At 42.1% G+C, this 22,384-nt stretch overlaps 1 protein-coding gene across 6 annotated transcripts in view; it reads left to right on the top strand.

Annotated features, from left to right (window-relative positions):
• Positions 1-22,384, top strand: part of NME7 (NME/NM23 family member 7) — an 89,738-nt gene that overhangs the window by 17,273 nt on the left and 50,081 nt on the right. For 3 of the 6 annotated variants that reach the window (XM_044441561.1, XM_044441560.1, XM_044441559.1), the window contains exons 2-5: positions 5,535-5,642; positions 10,075-10,241; positions 14,958-15,068; positions 16,985-17,035. In XM_044441561.1, the coding sequence (XP_044297496.1) occupies positions 5,535-5,642; positions 10,075-10,241; positions 14,958-15,068; positions 16,985-17,035 (437 nt within the window). Of the gene's footprint in view, positions 1-5,507; positions 5,643-10,074; positions 10,242-14,957; positions 15,069-16,984; positions 17,036-22,384 lie in introns of those variants that run through there. The other 3 variants (XM_044441558.1, XM_044441556.1, XM_044441557.1) reach the window with 1 other exon arrangement.

The following is a 22,384-nucleotide window of genomic DNA, read 5'->3' as shown; positions in this document are numbered from 1 at the left end:
ACAAAGAAGAACTATACAAGAAAGAGCTTAACGTCCCTGATAACCACAATGGGGTGGTCACTGACCTCAAGCCAGACATCCTGAAATGTGAAGTCAAATGGGCCTTAGGAAGTCTGAGCAACAACAAAGCTAGTGGAGGTGACAGCATTCCAGCTGAACTATTCAAAATCTTAAAAGACGATGCAGTAAAAGTGCTACACTCAATATGCCTGCAAATTTGGAAAACTCAGCAGTGGCCACAGGATTGGAAAACATCAGTTTACATTCCAATCCCAAAGAAAGGCAATGCCAAAGAATGTTCAAACTACCGCACCATTGCACTCATTTCACATGCTACCAAAGTGATGCTCAAAATCCTACAAGCTAGGCTCCAGCAGTATGTGGACCAAGCACTACCAGAAGTACAGGCAGGATTTCAAAGAGGGAGAGGAACTAGAGATCAAATTGCCAACATACGCTGGATCGTGGAGAAAGCTAGGGAGTTCCAGAAAAACATCTACTTATGCTTCATTGACTATGCTAAAGCTTTTGATTGTGTGGATCACAACAAATTGTGGCAAGTTCTTAAAGAGATGGGAGTACCTGACCATCTTATTGTCTCTTGAGAAACCTATATGCAAGTCAAGAAGCAACAGTGAGAACTGGACATGGAACCAATGAGTGGTTCAAAATTGAGAAAGGAGTTTGGCAAGGCTGTATACTGTCGCCCTGCCTAGTTAACTTATATGCAGAGCACATCATGAGAAAGGCGGGGCTAGATGAATCTCCAGTTGGAATTAAGATTGCTGAGAGAAATATCAACAGCCTCAGATATGCAGATGATACCACTCTCATGGCAGAAAGTGAAGAGGAACTAAAGAGCCTCTTGATGCGGGTGAAGGAGGAGAGTGCAAAAGTTGGCTTGAAACTCAACATTAAGAAAACTAAGATCATGGCATCCGGTCCTCTCACTTCCTGGCAAATAGATGGGGAAGAAATGGAGGTAGTGACAGATTTTATTTTCCCGGGCTCCAAGATCACCGCAGACAGGGATTACAGCCAAGAAATTAAAAGACGCTTGCTCCTTGGGAGGAAAGCTATGGCAAATCTAGACAGCATACTAACAAGCAGAGACATCACCCTGCCAACAAAAGTGCGTATAGTCATGGCTATGATTTTCCCAGTTGCAATGTATGACTGTGACAGCTGGACCATAAGGAAGGCTGAGCGCCAAAGGATTGAGGCCTTTGAATTGTGGTGCTGGAGGAGACTCCTGCGAGTCCCTTGGACCGCAAGGTGATCAAACTGGTCAGTCCTAGAGGAGATCAACCCTGGCTGCTCTTTAGAAGACCAGATACTGAAGATGAAACTCAAATACTTTGGCCACCTAATGAGAAGGAAGGACTCCCTGGAGAAGAGCCTAATGCTGGGAACAATAGATGGCAAAAGAAGGGGAACAGCAGAGGATGAAATGGCTAGATGGAGTCACTGAAGCAGTTGGTGTGAGCTTGAGTGGTCTCCAGGGGATGGTGGAGGACAGGAAGGCCTGGAGGAATGTTGTCCAAGGGGTCGCGATGGGTCGGACACGACTTCACGACTAACAACAAATGAATTTACATATGTATTGACCTTCCTGTACCTTTGGAGGAGGTAATAGCAAATACTATTTGCCAAGAAACTGACCAGTTTACTAAATTTGCTCTCACTTCAGTTTTACTACTCTAAATCAGTTTCATATCATCCTGTGCTACCCAAATGTTTTGCACTTAAACTCTTATTAATCCCAGCCACTATGGCTAACAGTCAGACACACTGAGAGGAGTTATGGTCCAAAAAACCATAGGGCGACAGATTGTGGAATGCTGACCTGAAGAGTCCTGCTTATGATGCACAATGAGTAGTCTAGAAAATAAATCATGGTCAGTGCAGAGGTAAATAATGTGGCTAGTTAGCTACTTTATTCTTTGTTCTTTGTACTTTATTCTAGCTATTTGTATTGACATTAAAAGTTATTACAGTACCTTGTCCTTTTTCTTTCTCAACTAAGATTAAGGATGATTTCTTCTGGAATGATTATTCTTTTCCTTCTTACAAACCTTCTTATACATAAGAGAAACTGAGGCTGAGAATGCTTGCTGCATTATTCTCAATGGTTTAGACTGATTCCCACTATAATGGCATGGATTTATTTCCTTTTATTTTTAAAAGGAAACAAATCATGCTGCAGATAAAGTTTTCTGCAACTTCTATACGAATTAACAGCCATGGACAGATTGTGTGTGCCTGTATGTGTGGACCTTACTTTAAATAAAATCTGTGGTGGCAGTGAATTGTTATCTCTTTTATTATACTGGAAACAATTTTATAATACTGCAAATTTAGAAGCAATTTTTTGAGCTGGAAAAACTTTCCCAGCAGGGGCTGTGACCAGTGAAGTCACAAATGGTGCTCAGCTCCTACATTCTTCCCCAACACTGGAAAATGACTGGCTCACTCAGGATTACTTTCTTTGAAAGCCATCAGTTGTTTTGTAATGTTCACAGTTTTAAAAGGCAGGTGCTTTGAATAATCTCCAACCTTAAAATATATTGTGGATGGAGAGTGGGGAGGGGAGCGTAAGATATGCAAATCAGTGTAGCTTCTGGAAAAAGCAGCTGCAAAAAACTTGAAGGGGCAGTTGTTTATGGCCAGGGATTTTAATGAAAAGGCCTTAATATGCTCAGGTTGGAGATGTCCACAAAACTGAGGGGCAAATTTGGAACTGACTTGCAAGAGTCAGTAGAACTCCTTGTAATTCTGTTAAAGGGTTATCTGTGCTTTCTCTGGTTATGGAGTGTATTTGTCTCTGTTGTGTCCTGCTTCCAGATATCTAAAGAAAGCAAATAATGATACCATAAGTCACCAAAACTAAACCCTAGGACTTCTCACTGCTTGAGGAAGTTGTATCAACAGTATAAATTCTTGTTCTGCTTTGAGGAGTCTCTACCCCAACATCCTGAGAATTGGTCCTTGTTTTCTTTGTGTGTTTGCCCTGTACATTTTAAGCCCTATTAAACAGGGAAAGATCTATGCATATACAGTATGTACCACTATTGGCTCTAAAGAGGTGTTAGATTGTAAACAATAGTACCATGTTCACGTAACTGTGGGGACTGGCAGTGTTTACTTCCAGGGCTTTGTCAGGGAGCATGAAAGTAGTCTCAAATTCCAGAGTCTGTTCAATAATACCAACATATAGCACTTGTTGATGCGAAGCCCTACCTGAGGCGAACACTAGAAGATACAGTGGTACCTCAGTTCACGAACTTAATTCGTTCCACGATTCAGATTGTGAACCAAATTGGTCGCAAACCGAATCAAATTTCCCCATAAGGTTCAATGTAAATAAAGTTACTCCATTCTGAACCATATGTAATTTTTTTTTAACCACAAAAAATGAAACAAAGTACAGTACAATGGAGTATGAAGAGAGAGAACCCTAACCTTGCTTGAGGTGACTTCTGCCGTGGAGGACAGGAAGGTGGGTGGGGAGGAGGTTATTGCTTGGAGGGAGAGTCTGCGACTGAGATCTCAAGTATAGGAAGCCATGACCATGTGTCAGAGCAGGGAAGATGGCTACATTTATGTTCGTACAAACATGAACACAGCCATCTTTGCCGCACGAACACGATCACGGCCATCTTCCCTGCTCAGACATGCTCTGACATGTGGTCACAGTGCAGCATAGATGGCTATGATCATGTTCGTCACCCGATGCGGAATTCGTGAATGGAAGCAAAATTTTGCCAAACTTTCTGTTTGTGAACTGAATTGTTTGTGAACAGAAGCGTTCGTGAACCGAGGTATTACTGTATTAAGAAGTATCTTGTGAAAGGGGAGAGGAAAAATTTCTTTTCAGAAGAGAAAACATCTAATTCAACTATGCACACAAATCTCCCAGTAGGCACCTGTGGCTCTGCCCATCTTTTATATCAAGGCTGCTTTTTCTGCAGGGGCTGCTGTGCAGTGGAACATGGGAGAGGGTTAATATAGGAAAGGAGAGTTGCCATAATGCCGCTAATAATTTTTGCAGCAAGTAAGCCCTGACCATACTAAAGAATATTACCCTTCTAGGAACTTGATGTGAATAGTGGGAAGCTTTAAAGTGGGAATTGTAAAGGCCTCGCTGGACAGTGTTTGTGTGGGTAAGGTGGTGTCACCTAAGTCAGAAAACCAGCTGCTTTTTAAAAGCTTAAGACAAGAAATAATAGATAATACCTTTTACTAAGTTGCCAACTTGTCATAGGTGACTAGAAATTCTGTGTAGGTGAGTGCATGGAATTCTGTAAAGGCCTGTGAACAGGCTAGTAAAGGAGGGACACATCATTCTATTCCTCCTGTGCAATCTCACTTGGCTTCTGATTTAACTGGAGGAAAATCTGGTCTTCCATGACCAGCATGTAAACTCATCAAGCTGATAGAAAATAGAGTGATCCATCTCTTCTTTAGTAGCCCACTTGGTGAAAGTCAATTTCTTTTATTAGCCTAAAAGGCTAGTAGCTAGTATTTCTGCATAAGCTGAAGAGAAGAGGACTTTTCTCCTCTATGGTCTGAATGGAAATGCAAGGCATTAGCCTCTTATCCATATCTAAGCAATGCCATAGTAAATTATTTTGCAAGCCACTACAAGGTTGCATTAATAGTAGCAATATCTCATATTTATATAGCTATTTTCAAATATTAAAAAGTATCCTTGTAGTCAGTAGTAGTAATCAGTATGACGGATAGATTGATGTTGAGAGAAGACGGATGAAGGGACTTGCCAAAGGCCAAATAGTTGGATCATGATTGAAGTAAGATTTGAAGCAGGGTCACAAATTGCACTTGGATGTTCAACAACCCCTAACATAGAAAGTTTTAAAAGAGTGCTAGCCTTTCAAACTGGAAGATGGTTGTGACAAAACTTTACCAATTCAATGTGATGTTTGTACATATCACTGACTGTAGGACATGTAATATGTTACTGGTGGTGGAACACAATTTTGAAAGCAGAACTCAAGCAATGCCCTCTTGCAGTTTTAAATATGTTGCATGCATTTCCTACTTTTTTCCAGTCTGCTTATAGCCATAGACTTGGTTTTCTTTGTCACTGTCCCAACATTTACTTGCAACTTAAGCCTTAAATTAGCTGAACTATGAAGTAAAATCTGATAAGATGAATCCCATGAACACAGTGTGTGCTGAAATTTTTGCTGCTGTCTTCCTCAAAGCAACCAGACCACCTCTGATCTAACTGTGCTTGAAGTATCTTGTACAGTTTTCTGAGAGATCTTTAAATAACTGCAGGTGAATTAGTCTAATAAAATATGTCTTCATGCTGTGGCTTTCTTCATGCATTTATTCAATAATACTCCCAAGGTATTCATTGGCACTTAAACTTTAATTGTTTCTGGGATAGACTCATATCTGTTATTGTCATGAGAAGATGTGATTGTCCATATATGCCTTGCAGACTATACTGAAGAAATATCTGGATCTTTCCGCTTTAAATGTGCCTTTCTCTTTTCTTTTCTCAGAGCCAGGATGAAAGATTTGCTTTCATTGCAGAGTGGTATGATACAAATGCATCACTTTTTCGACGTTATGAGCTGTTGTATTATCCCAAAGATGGCTCAGTTGAGATGGTAAGAATCTGTTGCTGTTATAATGATACTTTGCAAATTGCTTTGCTTAAGAGCAAAAATAAGCTATCCATTATCATAGAAAATCAGAACCATAAATATTGCTTTTTTTTTAGGAAATAGTTTTAGAGGAAAATAGGGCATAATTTCCTGTTTCCACAGGCTTGTATTAGAATTTGCACATTTCTTTTTGTAGGGAGAAGCAAGTGTGAGAGCTTTTCTTATCCCCCCCCCCCCCCCCCATAATGCTACAAAGCAGTGGGAGTTAAGGGTACCATTAAATTAGGACTGGTTCAATGGTTCTCGTCAATCAGTGGAAATTAGGGTTACTATCAATTAGTATGATCTCATCCATGACTTGCTGAGCTCTGAATGTTTCAGAGACCTTTGTAGATCTGATCTTGTTATGCAGAGTGAGTATTGGACAGTATAGAAAAGTAATAAGTAAATAATTCTTAGTCTTGGGCTTCTGCTTGGGAATCTCCCCTGAACCAAGCAGAGAAGAAAGACACTAACTCAAGTAATTCTTAAGTTACTATTTTGATAGCAACTGCAATATTTTATTTTATTTTTCTGTTGTTGTTCAGGTTTTGGTTTTGAAATTCACAGTTAAAATAACTTAAACATTGTTATTTTGATATTGTGTTAGTCAACTTCTCCTATATAATTAATTAATTTTATTTCATAAGACTGCTGCTGAAAAGTGGAGATAGTAGTATTGCACTCCCATTGAATGAAGCTTGGTTAGATTCTTCGTCAATTGCCTTTTGGAAAAGGACTTTATGATCAGATTAGCAAGGGCAACTCAACAACAGTTGCTTCCCATAATCATAAATACTTGATGGTGACAGTAAAAAAAAATCAGAGTTAAGCATTCTATAGACTTGAACTGGGTGTTGTACATGTTTGCAAATACACTTGTGAGTTTAGAGGTAGTTTTTGAAAAGCAGTGTAGTAGTTCTGACAGTCATTCTTAAGCTGCTTCTCCTGTATCTTGAAGTGGTACATAACTGGAGTGATTACATAGGAAACAGAAGTACTCAGGAGATTTTCAGGGTCAGTGGTGATAGGTACCAGGATGATGACCAGTTAATAACCTGGCCAAGCAATCCAGAAAGTGGATAGAGTTGTTATTCTTTTGGACTCTAGGCTGCCTTCACATTCTCTGTCAGTGAAATTGGTGATTATTGTACTTATGTCTATAGTCAGAATAAAAATGGAAACAATGAAAGTTTGAATACTAATAATCTTGGAGATGTTTCATGCCAAAATATTATTTGGTTGCTTGGTAAAATGGTGGGTTAATTCTGGATAATGTGACTCTCACTTTTCCCCCTTGGCAAACAGAAAGTAGTTCAATGATGCATAGAACTTACTCATTCTCTGAGTAACACCTGTCTTCACCAAGCTGTTAAGGTACACAGGAAATGAATGAAAGGTAGTGCATCCTTAGACAAAGCCAGTCACTTTTTGTTTAATCCCACCCACGCTGAAAACATCCAGCCCACAGAGCTTCACAATAACATTAAAGAATTCTAACTGGCTTCTTAGAACACAACTCCCGATGCTTGATGGTTTGTTTGTTATTTTCTGGGATCCGAAAGGCCATGTAATCCATGCATGGAGTTAAAGGCTTTGAGGGGCTTCTCCCAATTGAAGGCTGGTCCTGAAAGTCATGGAGATTTTGAAGGGGGCTTCAGTTGCAACACGAGGAGCATGTGGCTGAGGGGCTTTTTGGTCCCAAGCTAGCATGCTTCCCTTCCTTTTTGTAATGAAAGTGTACAAAAGAGGGAAGAATATATTTGCAAGCTGTATTTACCAAATAAGCTGTTGAGTTTATGATTGTTTACCCATATATTTGTGCACCTGTTTCATTGTTTTAAACAGATTTATAAATAACTCAAGTTACACAAAACACACAAAATCCTGAAGGGAATTGGGTTTGTTAAAAAACAAATTATCACACTACTTGGTAGTGATTAAGAATAATTCAGAAATTTTCAGTAAATATAGCAGAATTGTCAAATATTGTTGAAGTAAACTAGGAAGCAATCAGGAAATGTTTGGAAGATAACTAAGGGAAGCTACATAGGAGAATACTTTTACCTTATATTTTGGCTGCAACAGGAAGCCCTGAATGCTGAGCAGACTGCAGTAAAGAGATTTGGGGGGGGGGGTTGTCTGAATACCTCCATTTCCTTGTTATGAATTTATATTAATGCTAATTTTAATGGTTGTTGTTTTTATCTCTGGGTTATATTTATATTTTTTATTTTTTTATATCTTGGGTTTATTAAATTCTGATGGTTTTATGATTTTAGTGTTATTGGCATTGATTGTGTGTTGTCATGTGTGTTTTATATTGTGCCATGTTGAAATGATTTTTAAGGATGTGAGTCACCCACAGAGCCTATGGCTAGTGGGGCAGCATACAAATCAAATGAATGAATGAATGAATGAATAAAAATACATTAGGAAGCATCACTGAATGCTCCGGTTGATCTGCCCCAATACCCTCAAGGGGAGAACTGATAACTATTATGTGGGAAAGAAGTGAAAGAGACAGAAACAAGAAGTGGAAACACTGGAGCCTGTTTAAGTTGGATTTTTCTTCCTTCCCATGTGACTAACAGGCATTAACTACTATGTGGGGAAAAAGGGAGCAAGACTGGAGCGGACAAAGGCCTGCTGTAGTTGGATTCCCTGGATTGTTGGGAGCCCTGCTGATAGTTTATTTATTTTTTTCCTCTTTCCACCCCACCTCATCCCTTTTCTCTCATGTGTCATGTTTTAGATTTTTAGCCTGTCTTTTTTGCTGATTTATTTTAAGCTGCTCTGGAACCCCTTTTTGATTGAGAAATGGGATATTAATACTTAAATATACATAAATAAGTATCTGCTGAGAAGTAAGCATAAACAGCATGTCTGTTTTTACACAGGACAAACCTCTGCATATCAAACATAAGCAAGAAAAATTGCTCAGTTGCATTTTCAAATGGCATCCCAAATAGGAAGCCTATAGATGACTGCTCAGAAGTAAGCATGAACAGCATGCCTATTCACAAGTATGCAGGACAGTCACTGAAAGGCAAGTTTAAGGAGTAAACAGGACTGAATGATTCAGCAACACTTCAAAATAGATTTTCCACTGAGAGGTATGCATGTGCATCTTGTGTCTTCAAAAGTAAGGAGACACATGTCTGCTGTAGTACTAAGATAAGCAGGCTCAGAAGGAAGCAGGACTGAGTCACTTAGTAGCTTTCTCCCTTGGTACCACACTCTCCCCCTGCAGTAAGCAGCTGATCAGGTTAAGTACTTTTTCTTTTATAGAGGAGATAGGTCCAAATGGATAACCAGATTTCAAACTCCTGTTGTTTTCCCACCATAGTTCCAGTCCTGATCTCTACCCTGCTTTAGCCCCACAGTAGCTATGATTAATAACTTTATTTTAAATTTGTAAATTTGGGCTATGGGGTAGTATATACACATAATAAATAAGTAAGTAAGTAAGTAAGTAAATCCACCTCCACTAGCCTTAGTGGGCTTGAAATTCCCTAAGTTGTTCTTAACAGAAGTAAAGCGTCTAGTTGAGGCTTCAGGGATTTTAATGCTTGGCCTTTGTGCTCATTAATTCTAGTTCATTTTTAAACCTGCTTTTGTGAAAAAGTATGAATAGAAAGTTTTGTTTCAACCTGGAGGCTTCTGTTTGTGAAGTTATCCTATTTTCTATGGAATCACTTATACAATTGGTTTATTGAAGACAAGACTATTATCTAGTAAATGCTTATATATTAAGATCACCTACCAAGTGTCACATAATGAGTATGTAAATGTGCGAGTCTGCCTTTCTAGTTTGAGCAGAGCATGACTGAGCAAGAAAATTTGAGCAAGAAAATTCTCTGTATAGCTGCCATTAATACAATTTGCATTTTTGTAATGCATATACTCTGTAATAACAACTGTTTTAAAAATAATTTTCTCTATTCAACTGTAATTAAAGGAGATAATTAATTCAGCCCTATATCTTTTATATCCCAAACTATTCAACAGTTATTCTATATTTCTAGAAATGCCGAGCATGAAGTGATAGCATATTTTTGTAGAATCCAATAGCTTTAGACAGAATCCTGTGAATCTTTGCTCTTAGAAACAACAGTGTGTGCTCTTCTTTGTGCATGATTATAGAGAGAAATCTGAAAAATTCTTGGCAGGTTTTTGCCAAAAGAGATAAAAATGAAAAGGTGTCAGATGCTTATATATTAAGAATATGGAAGGAAATTCAATCTCCATTAGACTTTTTCCCTGTATGCACAGATAGGATGGATATTTAGCACTCTAGAATCAAATTGACTTGATTATCTTTTTGTTACTTCAAAATTACATATACACATGTATTTAGGTCCACATATCAATAACCAGTTTTTTTACCCTGCAGTATGATATGAAGAACCACTGCAGATTCCTGAACCGCACCAAATATGAAGATCTGCACTTTAAAGATCTGTTTGTGGGCAACAGAATCACTATCTTCTCACGTCATCTCAATTTGGTTGACTATGGTGATCAGTATACTGCCCGCATGTTGGGTAGTTGTAAAGAAAGGTGAGAGGATGTACTCTTTCAACCTTTAGGATATTTTCACCTTTATATGCTATTTTGGCCAGGACAAGTATAGTGTTTTCTGTGATGGATTAACAAGAAAAAGAAAGTGGAAGGATTGGTCTCTGATAAAAATAGGATCAGGTTTATAAGATGCAGGAAATGGAAGTGATTTATTTATTTTAAATTATTTTTCAGTTTCTTTTAAGGGTAGAATACTTTCAAGGTAACCTACTAAAAATATTATGAAGCAATAAAAGCATCAGTAAACAAATATTTAGTAAATGTACAAAACCAAAAAGCAATAAAATCCCCAGTGCATGGAATACAGAAAGGCTAGTAAAAGTAGTTTGGTCTTCCTAAAGACCTGCAAAGAAGGGGCCTGATGGAAGCAATTCCAGAGTGTAAAACTATAACAGAAAAGGTCCTTTCCCCGTACCAACCAATCTTAACACCTTTCATGGCAAGCAGGTGAGAAAGGCCTCTGTTGCTGAACCTGAAGTGAGGGCTGGCTGGTATAGGAAGAGGCAGTTTTTTAGAAAACTTCAGCGAAAACCATTTAAGTATTTAAAAGTTAAACCAACACTTTAAATTATACTTGGAAATGCACTGACAGCTAGTGTATCCGACACAGTATTGGTGTTGCATGACAAATCACCCAGCTTTTACCAGTGTCTGGATAGCTATATTCTGTATTAGCCAAAGTTTCTGAATCCTCTTCAGAGGCACTCCACATAGCATGCATGGCAATAGGCAGCATGGATTTCACCAAAGCAAAAAAAACTGAGGCAAGATCCTCATTCAGCTCAAGTTGCACCTAGCATTCTTAACACTGTGCCTCCTGTGCCCAACCCTGCTAAATGATCCAAGAAGAATTTATTTTTATTTATTTTATTTATTGATACTGAAAGCAACTGAAAGGTCAGGAGAGAGTGTTGCATTTTCTTCCCCTGTCTTCTGCCCCTAAGTTCTGGCCATAAGTCACATCATAAGGCAACCAAACTGTTTTGGCCTCCAAACTGGCCATGAACCTGAATGAATCCAAATAATTAACATCATCCAAAACTATGTGAAGTTGAAAAGCGGCCATGTGCTCCAACATCTTGCCCCCAAATCATAGTTATTATCAGAAATCAATGGATCTAAACTAGGTTTCTTTAGTAGTGTTCTTGCCAACTGCTTCCTTTAAACTACTGGGCGCCACCTTTTCTTTAAAGGAGGATTTAACAATGTCAAATGTCCAGATATCTAGCCTTGTTCTGGATCATTTCACAAGCCAGGATGGACAAAGGTCCAGAGAATAGGTGGTGGATCTCAGTTCTCTAAGACATTTGTGTATGTTTTTAGGATCTGCATTTTGATCATATCCATCTCTGACTCTAATAAAAGAATAGCATCTAAACGGCCACAGGTACAAACAACCTTAAATTTACGCTTTGTTTTTCAGCCAGTATTGTAAGCCATTTGGAAGACAATCAAAATGATCAACAAAATAGTATATATTAGAGATACAGGGAGGTATTTATGATAGAAACATAGAAACAGGGCGAGTCAGAAGGGGCCTCCCGGGCCATCTAGTCTGACCTCCGGCACCAGCCGGTTCCGCTCACGACATGCTCACCATGTGGACGTCCAGCCTATCCTTGAACACCCGCACTGATGGGGCCTCAACGACCTCTCATGGAAGCCCATTCCACACCCTTGGGGTCCTGACTGTCAGGAAGTGCTTCCTGGCATCCAAATGGAACCTTGGCTCCCTGAGCTTTGCTCCATTGGAGCGTGTCCTGCCTTCCTCTTCAGGGGAGAACAGGTCTCTACCCATCTCCATGTGACATCCCCTCACATACCTGTATGTTGCCAACATATCCCCTCTGCGTCTCCTCCAGGCTGAAGAGACCCAGTTCCCTCAGTCTCGCCTCACACGGCATCCCCTGCAAACCGGCCACCAACCTTGTGGCCCTACGCTGCACTGACTCCAACCTGGCTATATCCTTTCTGTAATGAGGGGCCCAAAACTGAACACAATACTCCAATTGCGGGCACACCAGAGTCGTGTAGAGTGGTAGTAATACCTCTCTTGATTTAGAAGCCACACTTCTGGCTATGCAACCAAGGGTTAGTATAATAGTATTGTCTGGTCCCTGGTGGTTGGTGATTACCTCCTAAATTTCAGGTTCTTTCTTCTGGGGAGTATGAGCAGAAAGACTTATGCTTGGCTGATGTTAAGGATGCCAATCTATGGAAATCATCCTTTTGAGTCCAATCCTCACCTGTCAGCTGCTGAATCATGGCTGGCAAACAGTCTTGTAGTGATTATCTAATAACTCAGCTTCATTCGTACAGTCCTTCCTAATGATGTAAAAGATTCTTCTTTGACAGACATGTATATGCTCCTTTGAAAATTGTGCTAAGTTATTAAATGAGCTTCAGCTGAAAGAGGTGGCATGGGATCAGAAAGTGTGGTGAAATTCGGCCCATAGGATCGCTTATAGGCAGACATGACTGAACAGCTGAACAACAAAATGGAATGAGCATTAGCTTCTAAACCTAAACCATGAAATTGCAGGTCTGTTTTTTCATTACTTTTAGAAGGGAATTAAACTGGGAGGGAACAGTGGTTTGTGTGAATTTTCATGTTTGGGGACTTATAGGTCTAGCAGCACCAAAAGCTTCACATGGGCATTACAGATTTTTCTTGAATCTTGTGGTGTTATGAACTTGTGAAATACAAATAAGAGACATATGACTCACACACATTTTAACATTTGATAACTAATACTGTGGAACAATCCTGACTGGTATCAAGAGTAACAGCATTCACAGTGTGGAAGCTAGTTCTTTAGAGTTCTTGTAAGTATTATCATGTCTAGAACTGTTACAATATCTGCTGGAGCATCATGACAGGAATCTTATGCTGTTCCTAGATAACAAGGATCACCTCTTTCTCCAGTACTAAATTTAACTGAGGTATGCCAATGGCTTTGTAGCCAAAACAACTGCACCTGTGAAGAAGAGGTAACTCCGAGTTCCAGGAACACCAAAATTTGAAAAAATATATACATATTTTTATACGGAGGCAAGCCTGCCCACAAAGAGGAAGAAATAGACTCTTGTATAGAGATAACACACAACTGTTACTTGAACCTCATGAGGACGTGATGACTGACATCTCTCCCCATTAAGCCCCATTAACCTTGCTTTGAGAATCCAGAAAGCATGAGCACTCCCCCAAGCTAATTTTTCACTTAACCCCCAGGGAAATTATTGGAACGAAGTGTGTACTTGAGAGTGTTATGATGACCATGGGGCCTGGGCAGCTAACTGCCTTTGACAGAGGGAGCTCAAAAAGGCAAAGAGAACAGAGCATGCATTTGCTGCAGCCTTCCCACAGGGAATGCTAGACACGGACACTCTCTAGCTGCCCAGAGAGGTGGTGGGCTCTCCCACACTAGAGAAATTCAGAAACAAACTGGACAGTCATCTGAGTGGGATGGGGTAACTTTGTGTTCCGCAACAGCAGGGGCTTGGACCCGATGGCCTTCATGGCCCCTTCCAACCCTGCCATTCTATGATTCTATGACTTATAATTTTACACATATATATATATCCCACCTATTCCTAGTGATTAGGACACTTCATTCACTCTGCTTGTCTCCCTCTCTCCCCTTCACAACTTTGCACAATTCCAGCGCTTTTAGGATTCTATCATCCCATTCAGACTTTAAAGCAAAGCATAGCACACACTCATCGGCAAATTCAGTCTCTCAGTGATCTGTTAAGATTTAGGACTAATGCCAGATGGTGGGCTCCTAGCACTGTTATGAAGAAGACATGTCGCCATGTTAATGGGTTACGTGCTGTAAGAGAAGACAAAAAAAAAAAAAATGGTGGGAAAGTGAGTTAAAGATGTTATTTTCTAGACCTTCTATAAGGTTCCATGAATGAAGCAGGGCAGTGACACCGTAAAAACCTTGCCTAAAAAACTGTTGACCCACCCACCCACCACCACTTTCTGTTATGGTTAAGTTACTCTGATTTCCAAGAGATGAGAAGGAAATCCAGCTCTTTGTGTTAAGTAAGCACGGTGAGGAAGTATAGGAAGATTTAACTTGGATTATATATGGGTTGTCAGAAGCCAGTTCCTCTCAACATATGCACCCTCTCTCGCCTTCACTATGAGAATATTAGCAATGAACAATATTGTAGGATTGTCATAAATCATTTTATTTCACCCCTAAACATGTAAAGTGGCCATAATGCATTTCAGTCACACTGTCTTCCATTTGCAATATGGAGATATTAGAAAAGGAAGAGATCCATATTTGTCCAGTGTGTATCACACGGGTCACTGGTCTTCTTCTGACCGTATATAACTATCTAACCAGTATCCTTGGAAGGTAGACCAACAAGGCATCAGATAGTCCGCCTATTACTGCCTCCATGCAAGTTTGATTTGTATTACTCATTTGCTGTTGCTTAGTCACAAAGTCATGCCCAATCCATCATGACTTACCTGATTTAAAAACACATGTGAACGATGTGAATGACTTTAATCAATATGGGAATGTTTTGTTGTGCCTATTTATTCATTGTCTTTACTATCCAGTATCCAAAGCTATAGAAATATTTGTATTTGTGATGGTAGAAATGTTTTGATGCCTTATTTCTATCTGATTGCATTTTGTTGTTGGGTTTTTTTGTTTTGTTTTTTTGTCCTAGAACCTTGGCTTTATTGAAACCTGATACAGCAATCAAACTTGGGGAAGTCATTGATATGATTATTAATGCTGGATTTACAATAACTAAGGCCAAAATGGTGAGACTTACCAGGTAAAATTCCAATAATGGAATTTTATGCTATTTAAATGCATGTCATACTTTCAAATCTCATTTACTACTCACAAAGAAAAATCTCTCTTAAGGAGGGACTGTGCTTACTTTAAATGTATGTCTGCTACCAACCCACAACTGTTTGTCTTGTCTTCTGGGTAAAGTTTAATTAACATGCGTGTGTGAAACCATCATCTCAGCATTTTCCTGTCTCTGAATTGAAGAGGGAAGACATCTTGAGAGCAATGATGTGATGCAGTGCAATATCATAACTAAATATTACCATTAACTGCCTGAAGGAGATACCATGAAACCATGCATTTAAGGTGATGCGTAGCTTTTGTCTGTGGTCATCTGGACTTTAATTCAAATAGATGAAATACAGTAGGGATGGGCCAAATGCACAGCATGCTGTTGCATATGCAAGTGTGCTTATCTCTAGCTACCCAGCATAAGCCTGTGCTGATCATTGCTTTGGAGAAACAGGAAGCTTGAGTTAAGTTCCCAGTAGATTATCAGTTCTGCTGAAGCTAGCAGAACTATTTGGCACTGCTTATCCTCTTCCAAGTCCAGTATTGGGAACTGCACTGAAGTGTAGACTTGCCGCCCTGGGAGCCAGGCTAACATCCCCTTTTTGTGTGCTTGGTGCCTGATGCAGCAGAAGATGTATTTCCTGATAGGGAAACTTAGTTTGTTGTCAACTGCCCAGACAGCTTTGGCTATGGGTGGTATAGAATTTAAATCATCATCATCTTCATCTTCTACATTATTCTGTGCCACATGCATAGTGGACAAGCATGGACAGTTCTTAGCAGTGCATTTATTTAAAATTATTCAAAATGCATCTGTTTTCAGTAGACAACTTATGGCAAGCAAATGCATCATTTTTCTTTTTTTAAAAAATGGAACTCTTTGTTTCAGACTTCTGTGCAAGCTCTGAAGTCTGCATGGATTTTCAGAAACAAAACATGTTTACTTTAGTAGCACATGAATGGAACTTAAGAAAAGCTGTTGCTGAGTCAAGTCAGAGGATCATTTAGACCAGCATCCAGTTTCCCACAGTGGCCAATGAGAAACTTCTGGGCAGACCACAAGCACATCATGAAGGCGACAGCAGCCGCTTCCACTGTTGTTCTCCACCAAATGATATCTTCATAAAATGTACAGAGCTGGCTGAGTACTTCTGATTCTAGACAAAAGCATGGGCAGCAAAAGGTCCAAGGGAGGGAGGGGATAAAAGAAGCATGTGCAAATGAAAATCAGGAGAATAAGGCAAATTAGTATATTACTCCAGGAAAATTGGAAAAGGCAAGAGGTAGGAGTTTAAGCAGCAAAGAGAGGTTAGGAGAGAATATTCAGAGATAAAGAATTCAGGGAGCTGTGTGAAGTGAACCAGGCTGAAATTCACTTCTGAGTTGAAATAAGGAAGCAGATCTCTGATGATATATATTTACTATTAATTTACTTCATTCAAAGCACACTGGTGTATATCCACATAACTTTTGCATGAGTAGAAGGCTGTTCTGCTCAATAAAAGCTGGGTGATTGATTTTTTTCCAACCCAGTTGAACTTGCCACTCTGCATCGCATACTGTTGGAAGTGCAAGAGGTTGCGCTGGGGGGAGGGCTATAGCTCACTGGCTGTGTACCTGCTTGCATGCAGAAGGTCCCAGGTTTAGTCCTTGGCATCTCAATGTCTAACCCTAACTTGGAACCCCAGAGAATCATTCCCAATATGTATCAGCATTTCTGAAGTAAATGGACTAATGACCTGACTAGGTATGAGATAGCTTCCTATCGTCCTGTAAAGGGCAGCTGCATCCCATGACAAATGCAGAACTCTGCTTGTGTTTATTTGGATCTGCTTGTGGTCATTTGAAAAACCTTAATAAAAGTTTTTTAAAAATATTTTGTAGGGGAGAAGCAATGGACTTCCATGCAGAGCACCAAGCTAAGCCTTATTACAAGTAGGTATATGTTTCACTATATAGGATTGTTTAGCTCATACATTGAACCTTTGGAGATATTTATCAGATTGTCATTGATTTTTACCTTACTGATGAGATATTTACACCCATATACTGTTGATAGTTGCTTGTTTACACCAGTATACTGTAGATGGCATTTTGCCAGGCATAAAAGAAGCTGAAGAAGTTTGCAATTTTAGTGTACCTCATGGTTTCTCCCCTTAATCCCAAGAATAAGGAGCAACAATAGTAACGGCCACACATTGATCCATGTTTTTTTATGATGGCAGTGATAGCCCTAATAAGCTACTTAAAAGTACCAGTGCCTTAGTTATTTGAGCTTTAAAGCCATAAACAGTTTGTGATCAATTTATTTGAAGCACTGATGACTTGGTGGCACACCTGGCTCAAGATCAGCCTCAGATGCCTTACAGGACCTCCACCAGAGTGTATCAGATTGGGACAGCATCTTTTCAGTAGCAGGCTCACAGTTATACATGGCTATCTGTATGTTTTAACAGATCTTGAAGATGTTTGTTGAATCTCAAGTTTTTTGAGGCAGGGACTGAATTTGCTTCTGGTGGCAGTAGATTGGCAAGTGCTGACCTTGCTTTGTTAGTTTGCAAAGTTGTGAAAAAACCTTCTTGTTTTGGGGATTTTTCTTTTAATGGGCATCACCTGAGCATCACATGATTGAGCATGGTTGTTTGGAGAAGGGCAACACATGGAGAGTTACACGGGGGAAGCTTGCCAGGCTGGACAGACAGACTTGGCAAACTTTTATATGATCTATATGCTGCCTATTGATGATGAGCCTATGTAACTGCTTAATCTGAAATGAAGCTATAATAAGATAAGAAATGTTTGGTAGCTGGTAAGTTTATTTTTCATTTGTTTCAGTGCTGACATTTATAAATGTTAGAGATTAAAATGAATTCAACTGTTTTGCCTCAAGGTAAAAAAAATATACTTTTTTTAATACATAGGATTTTTGTACCTGATTCTATACATATGTTCTTTCTTAAGTTGAGGTGGTTGGCTTGGCTAAAGAAGAGCAGAATCCTGTCCACTCTTCTAGTTCTTCGTCGTGGCCCCTGTGCATCACACATATGGGTACTGCACCTGCGCAGTGCCTTTGGCCAGAAGATTGCAAGCTAATGGTTTTTGGCGGGAAAAAGCTCTGCTCCCCCTCCCCCATGGCCTATAAAGAGCGGAACGTCCGCCATTTTGTTCAGTCTTTGCAACCACCGCTCGCTGTGCCTCGTGCCGCTTTCGCTCTCACTCTGACTGTTGCTCGTATAGCCTCTTTTCTTCTCGATTGTTCTCCCAGTTGTTATAGTCCCAGTATTTTCTTCTTGTTCCTGTTAGTTCCTCTACTTCGTATAGTTCTTGTAGTTTTCTCTATCGTTCTACCTTTCTTTCGTTCTATCTAAAAAAAAACAAATATATATATATACACACACACACACACACACACACTTGCCCTCTGCACTCTCTCTCTTTTTTTCCCTTTCCTGCAATGGCGCAGCGAGCGGCTTTCCACAAATGTGCGGAGTGCGGGTCAAAAATGTCACCAACCGACCCGCATGACCTATGCCTCCTCTGCTTGGGTGAGGGGCATAGGACCGATAAGTGCTCTCACTGCCTGGCCTTCTCTAAGGCCAGGAAGAACCGCGAGAATCGCCTCTGGAGGCTCCTCTGGGATCGGGCTCTCATGCAGTCCGATCCGCTTGTTGCTCCTCTGAAGCCTGGCTCCACTTCAGTGGCCCTACCTTCACGCCCTTCGGACGAAGGCATGTCTACTACGGTGGCTCCCTCTGCTTCTCCCAAGAAGAAGCAGGAGAAGCGAAAGCATGCTGAACCCGACAAATCGGCAGGCCATAAGAAGGCCAGGAAGGAGAAAGTATTGAAACCTTCCAAGAAATCGAAGGATTCGGAGTGTCCTCGACACTGGGACTCGGATTTGACGGCCCCCTCGGTACCAGTGGCACTTACTGTACCGATTCCACCCGACCCGGTGCTTCAGGAGGCTATGTGGGTTACCCCTCAAGGGTCGCCATGCTGTGTGGCTGACCTTCCCACTGGGCCTCTTCCAGCTCTGCAAAGAGGCTCAATTTCTGATGGGGAAATTCAGGACTCCCCCCCCTAGGGCTCGGTCGCCTACACCTATGCCCGCGGCCACTATGGAGGTGGATGTGGAGATGTCCCTGCCTAGGAGCCAGAGGAGCTGCTCCATGGAGCAGCGCTCGGAGGGATGGCGTCGTCCCTACTATCACGCCTGGGGCAATCCGCTCTCCGTCGGGTATTATCCCGCTCCTAGTGGTCGATCTTCTCCACCATCCCGCGACCGACCGCAGTCTTTGGACCCGAGGCATGCATCTCCGATACCTCCTTGGGATGGGAGTAGCCGCTCCTTCTCTCTGGCGGAGTCCTCGTCATCAGCTCCCCCGTAGTACAGCGCTGACTCCGACGATTCAGAGGTCGATTCAACCTCCCCTGACGTCGCTGTGACCTCCCAGGGCCCTTCGTCACCGGACGAATCTCATGTCTCCTTCGTGGAGCTGATGTCCCGGCTTGTCCAGAACCTCGACATCGACGCCGTCCAGCGTCCAGGACCAACTACGGACAAGTTCTACAATGTCGTCCGCGGGGAGCAGTCTACATCGGTTGTCCTGCCACTGATAACCACCTTACAGCAAGCGATGACGCAGCCCTGGGACTTGCCGTCTCACCCTCAACCCACGTCCCGGAGGCACGAATCCATGTACCGGGTTCGGGAGGAGGACATCTCCTTCCTCCTCCGCCACCCCAAGCTGAACTTGGTCGTGGTGGAGTCCTCCCAGGGCAGAGATGCGAGAGGTCACACTGCACCACGGGACAAGGAGGGCTGAAAGATCAACTCCCTGGCCAGGCGAGTCTACGCTGCTTCAGGCCTGGGGCTGCGTATCTCCAATTACGAGGCGACGTTGGCGAGGTACCAATACTTCGTCATGCAGCGCCTCCACAACGTCGCCTTGACCCTCCCGGACCACCAGGGTGACCTGGCCAAGGTTCTCATTAAGGAGCTAATGCAGGTTGCTGTCCAGCAGTTGTCCACAGCCAGGCATCATGTGGACACAGACTCGAGGGCCTTGGTCGGTGCCATTTCGCTTCGGAGACACTCCTGGCTCAGAAATTGTAACTTCCTGGAGGAGACTAAACGTTGTATAGAGGAGATGCCTTTCGATGGGTCCGGGCTTTTCCACTCTCGCACCGACCACAAATTGAAGAAGCTGCATGAATCCCGCATGACGGCACACAGGATGGAGATCCAGACCCAGACCAGGCGTAAGTGGTCATGGACTCGCCCATCTTATAGGCAGTCATACCAACCTAGACAGCAGCACCACCAGCAGCAGCAGCAGCAACAGCAGCGCCACCGTCCACAGCCCCAACAATGCTATCAACAGGGCCGTCGCCATTTCGATGACAGGAGATAGCGTTGATGGGACTGGCGAACCTTTCCTCTGCCTTCTTCCATACCCACCCCCCTCTCATCTGGGGATCGGCTGCGAAGCCGACTCCCCATTTGGGAGTCCATTACATCTGATCGGTGGGTACTGTCCATCATCCAGCACGGCTATCGGATAGAATTTAACATCGTTCCTCTGTCGAGTCCGATCCGCTTTACATCATGCTCGCCGGTACTGCTCCTTGAAATATGACAACTTCTTTGTAAAGGAGCGATTCGTCAAGTATCCCCACCTGACGGACTTCATGGATTCTATTCCAGATATTTTACGGTCCCGAAGCGGGATGGTGGTTTACGTCTGATTCTGGACTTAATTGATTTATTGTGACAAAAACATTTCGGATGACCACCCTTCAAAATATTTTGCCGTTGCTAAGGAAAGAGGATTGGCTCACCTCATTGGACCTGAAGGACACCTATTTCCACATTTTGATCCACCCGAGTTATAGGCGTTTCCTTTGTTTTGCTGTTGCACCCCATTTCTACGAGTTTACAGTTTTACCTTTTGGACTGGCCACGGCTCCGAGAGTATTCACCAAATGTATGGCCCCTGTTTGCGCCTTCCTACGCCTCCAAGGCATACAAATTTACCCATATCTCGATGATTGGCTGCTAGTGTCCCAGTCTAGAGAAGGTCTCCTTGCATCCATCCGTACAACCTGTGCCTTATTGGATGATCTGGGCCTACGCATTAATACTGAGAAATCTTCTCTTCTTCCGACGCAGACTCTTACCTTCATTGGAACCTGCCTGGATTCGATGTTGGAGAAAGCCTTCCTTCCTCGGGACAGACAACAGACTCTTGCTCACCACATCCATCGAATGCAACAAGACGGGACGGTCCCAGCGAAGTCCATCCAGAGGATCCTGGGGCATATGGCTTCCTCAGTTGCTGTGGTGCTGCACACCAGACTTCGGCTCTGTCCGCTACAACTCCTCTTCAACAAGATGTTCCACCCTCAGAGAGACCCACCATCGAAGTTGATTCGAATCCCATCCTCGGTGTTCCATTCTCTACTTTGGTGGTCGGTACCAGCCAATCTGACTGTTGGAGTCCCCTTCAGGGCACGATGTCCTTCGATAACCCTCGGTACCGACGCATCTCTTCTGGGATGGGGAGCGATATGCTCCGGCCTATATACCCAAGGTACGTGGAATCGTCGAGAGTCTACGAATCATATCAACTTCCTGGAGCTGTTGGCAGTATTCAAAGCCCTACGCTCTTTCGAGGACATTCTCCAACATAGGGTTGTTCAGATAACTTTGGACAATGTAGCTACCATCTTCTTTCTGAACAAACAGGGGGGAACAAAGTCACCGCCTTTGGCCAGACTTTCAATGAAAATTTGGGACTGGTGCATTCCGAGAGACATTACACTGATGGCTGTTCATCTAGCTGGTGCAGACAATGTGCAAGCAGATCTTCTCAGCAGGCACATGTTCATCTCTCATGAATGGGAGCTAGATCCTCACACACACGACCATCTCTTTCATCGCTGGGGTTCCCCCGCCGTGGACTTATTTGCCACCCAACAGAACAAGGTGTGCAATGCTTACTGTTCGAGAGCAGGAATCGGAGACGGATCCTTAGGGGATGCTTTCACGATCCCATGGAACAACATGATCTTTTACGCCTTCCCTCCAGTCCCTCTTATTATGAGGGTCATAGCGAAGATAGTATACGATCGAGCCTCGGGGATACTAGTTGCCCCTTGGTGGCCACGCCAAGCTTGGTTTGCGACACTACTCGACATCTCTCACGGGGAATACCTTCATCTACCACTGCTTCCGTACCTTATCACCCAACAGGGCGGTACGCTTTGCCACCCGGACTTGCT

The sequence above is a fragment of the Varanus komodoensis genome, unplaced genomic scaffold, assembly GCF_004798865.1.
Source record: "Varanus komodoensis strain SLA01 unplaced genomic scaffold, ASM479886v1 scaffold4, whole genome shotgun sequence".
NCBI lineage: Eukaryota > Metazoa > Chordata > Lepidosauria > Squamata > Varanidae > Varanus > Varanus komodoensis.
This window is presented reverse-complemented; position numbering and strand designations above follow the sequence as displayed.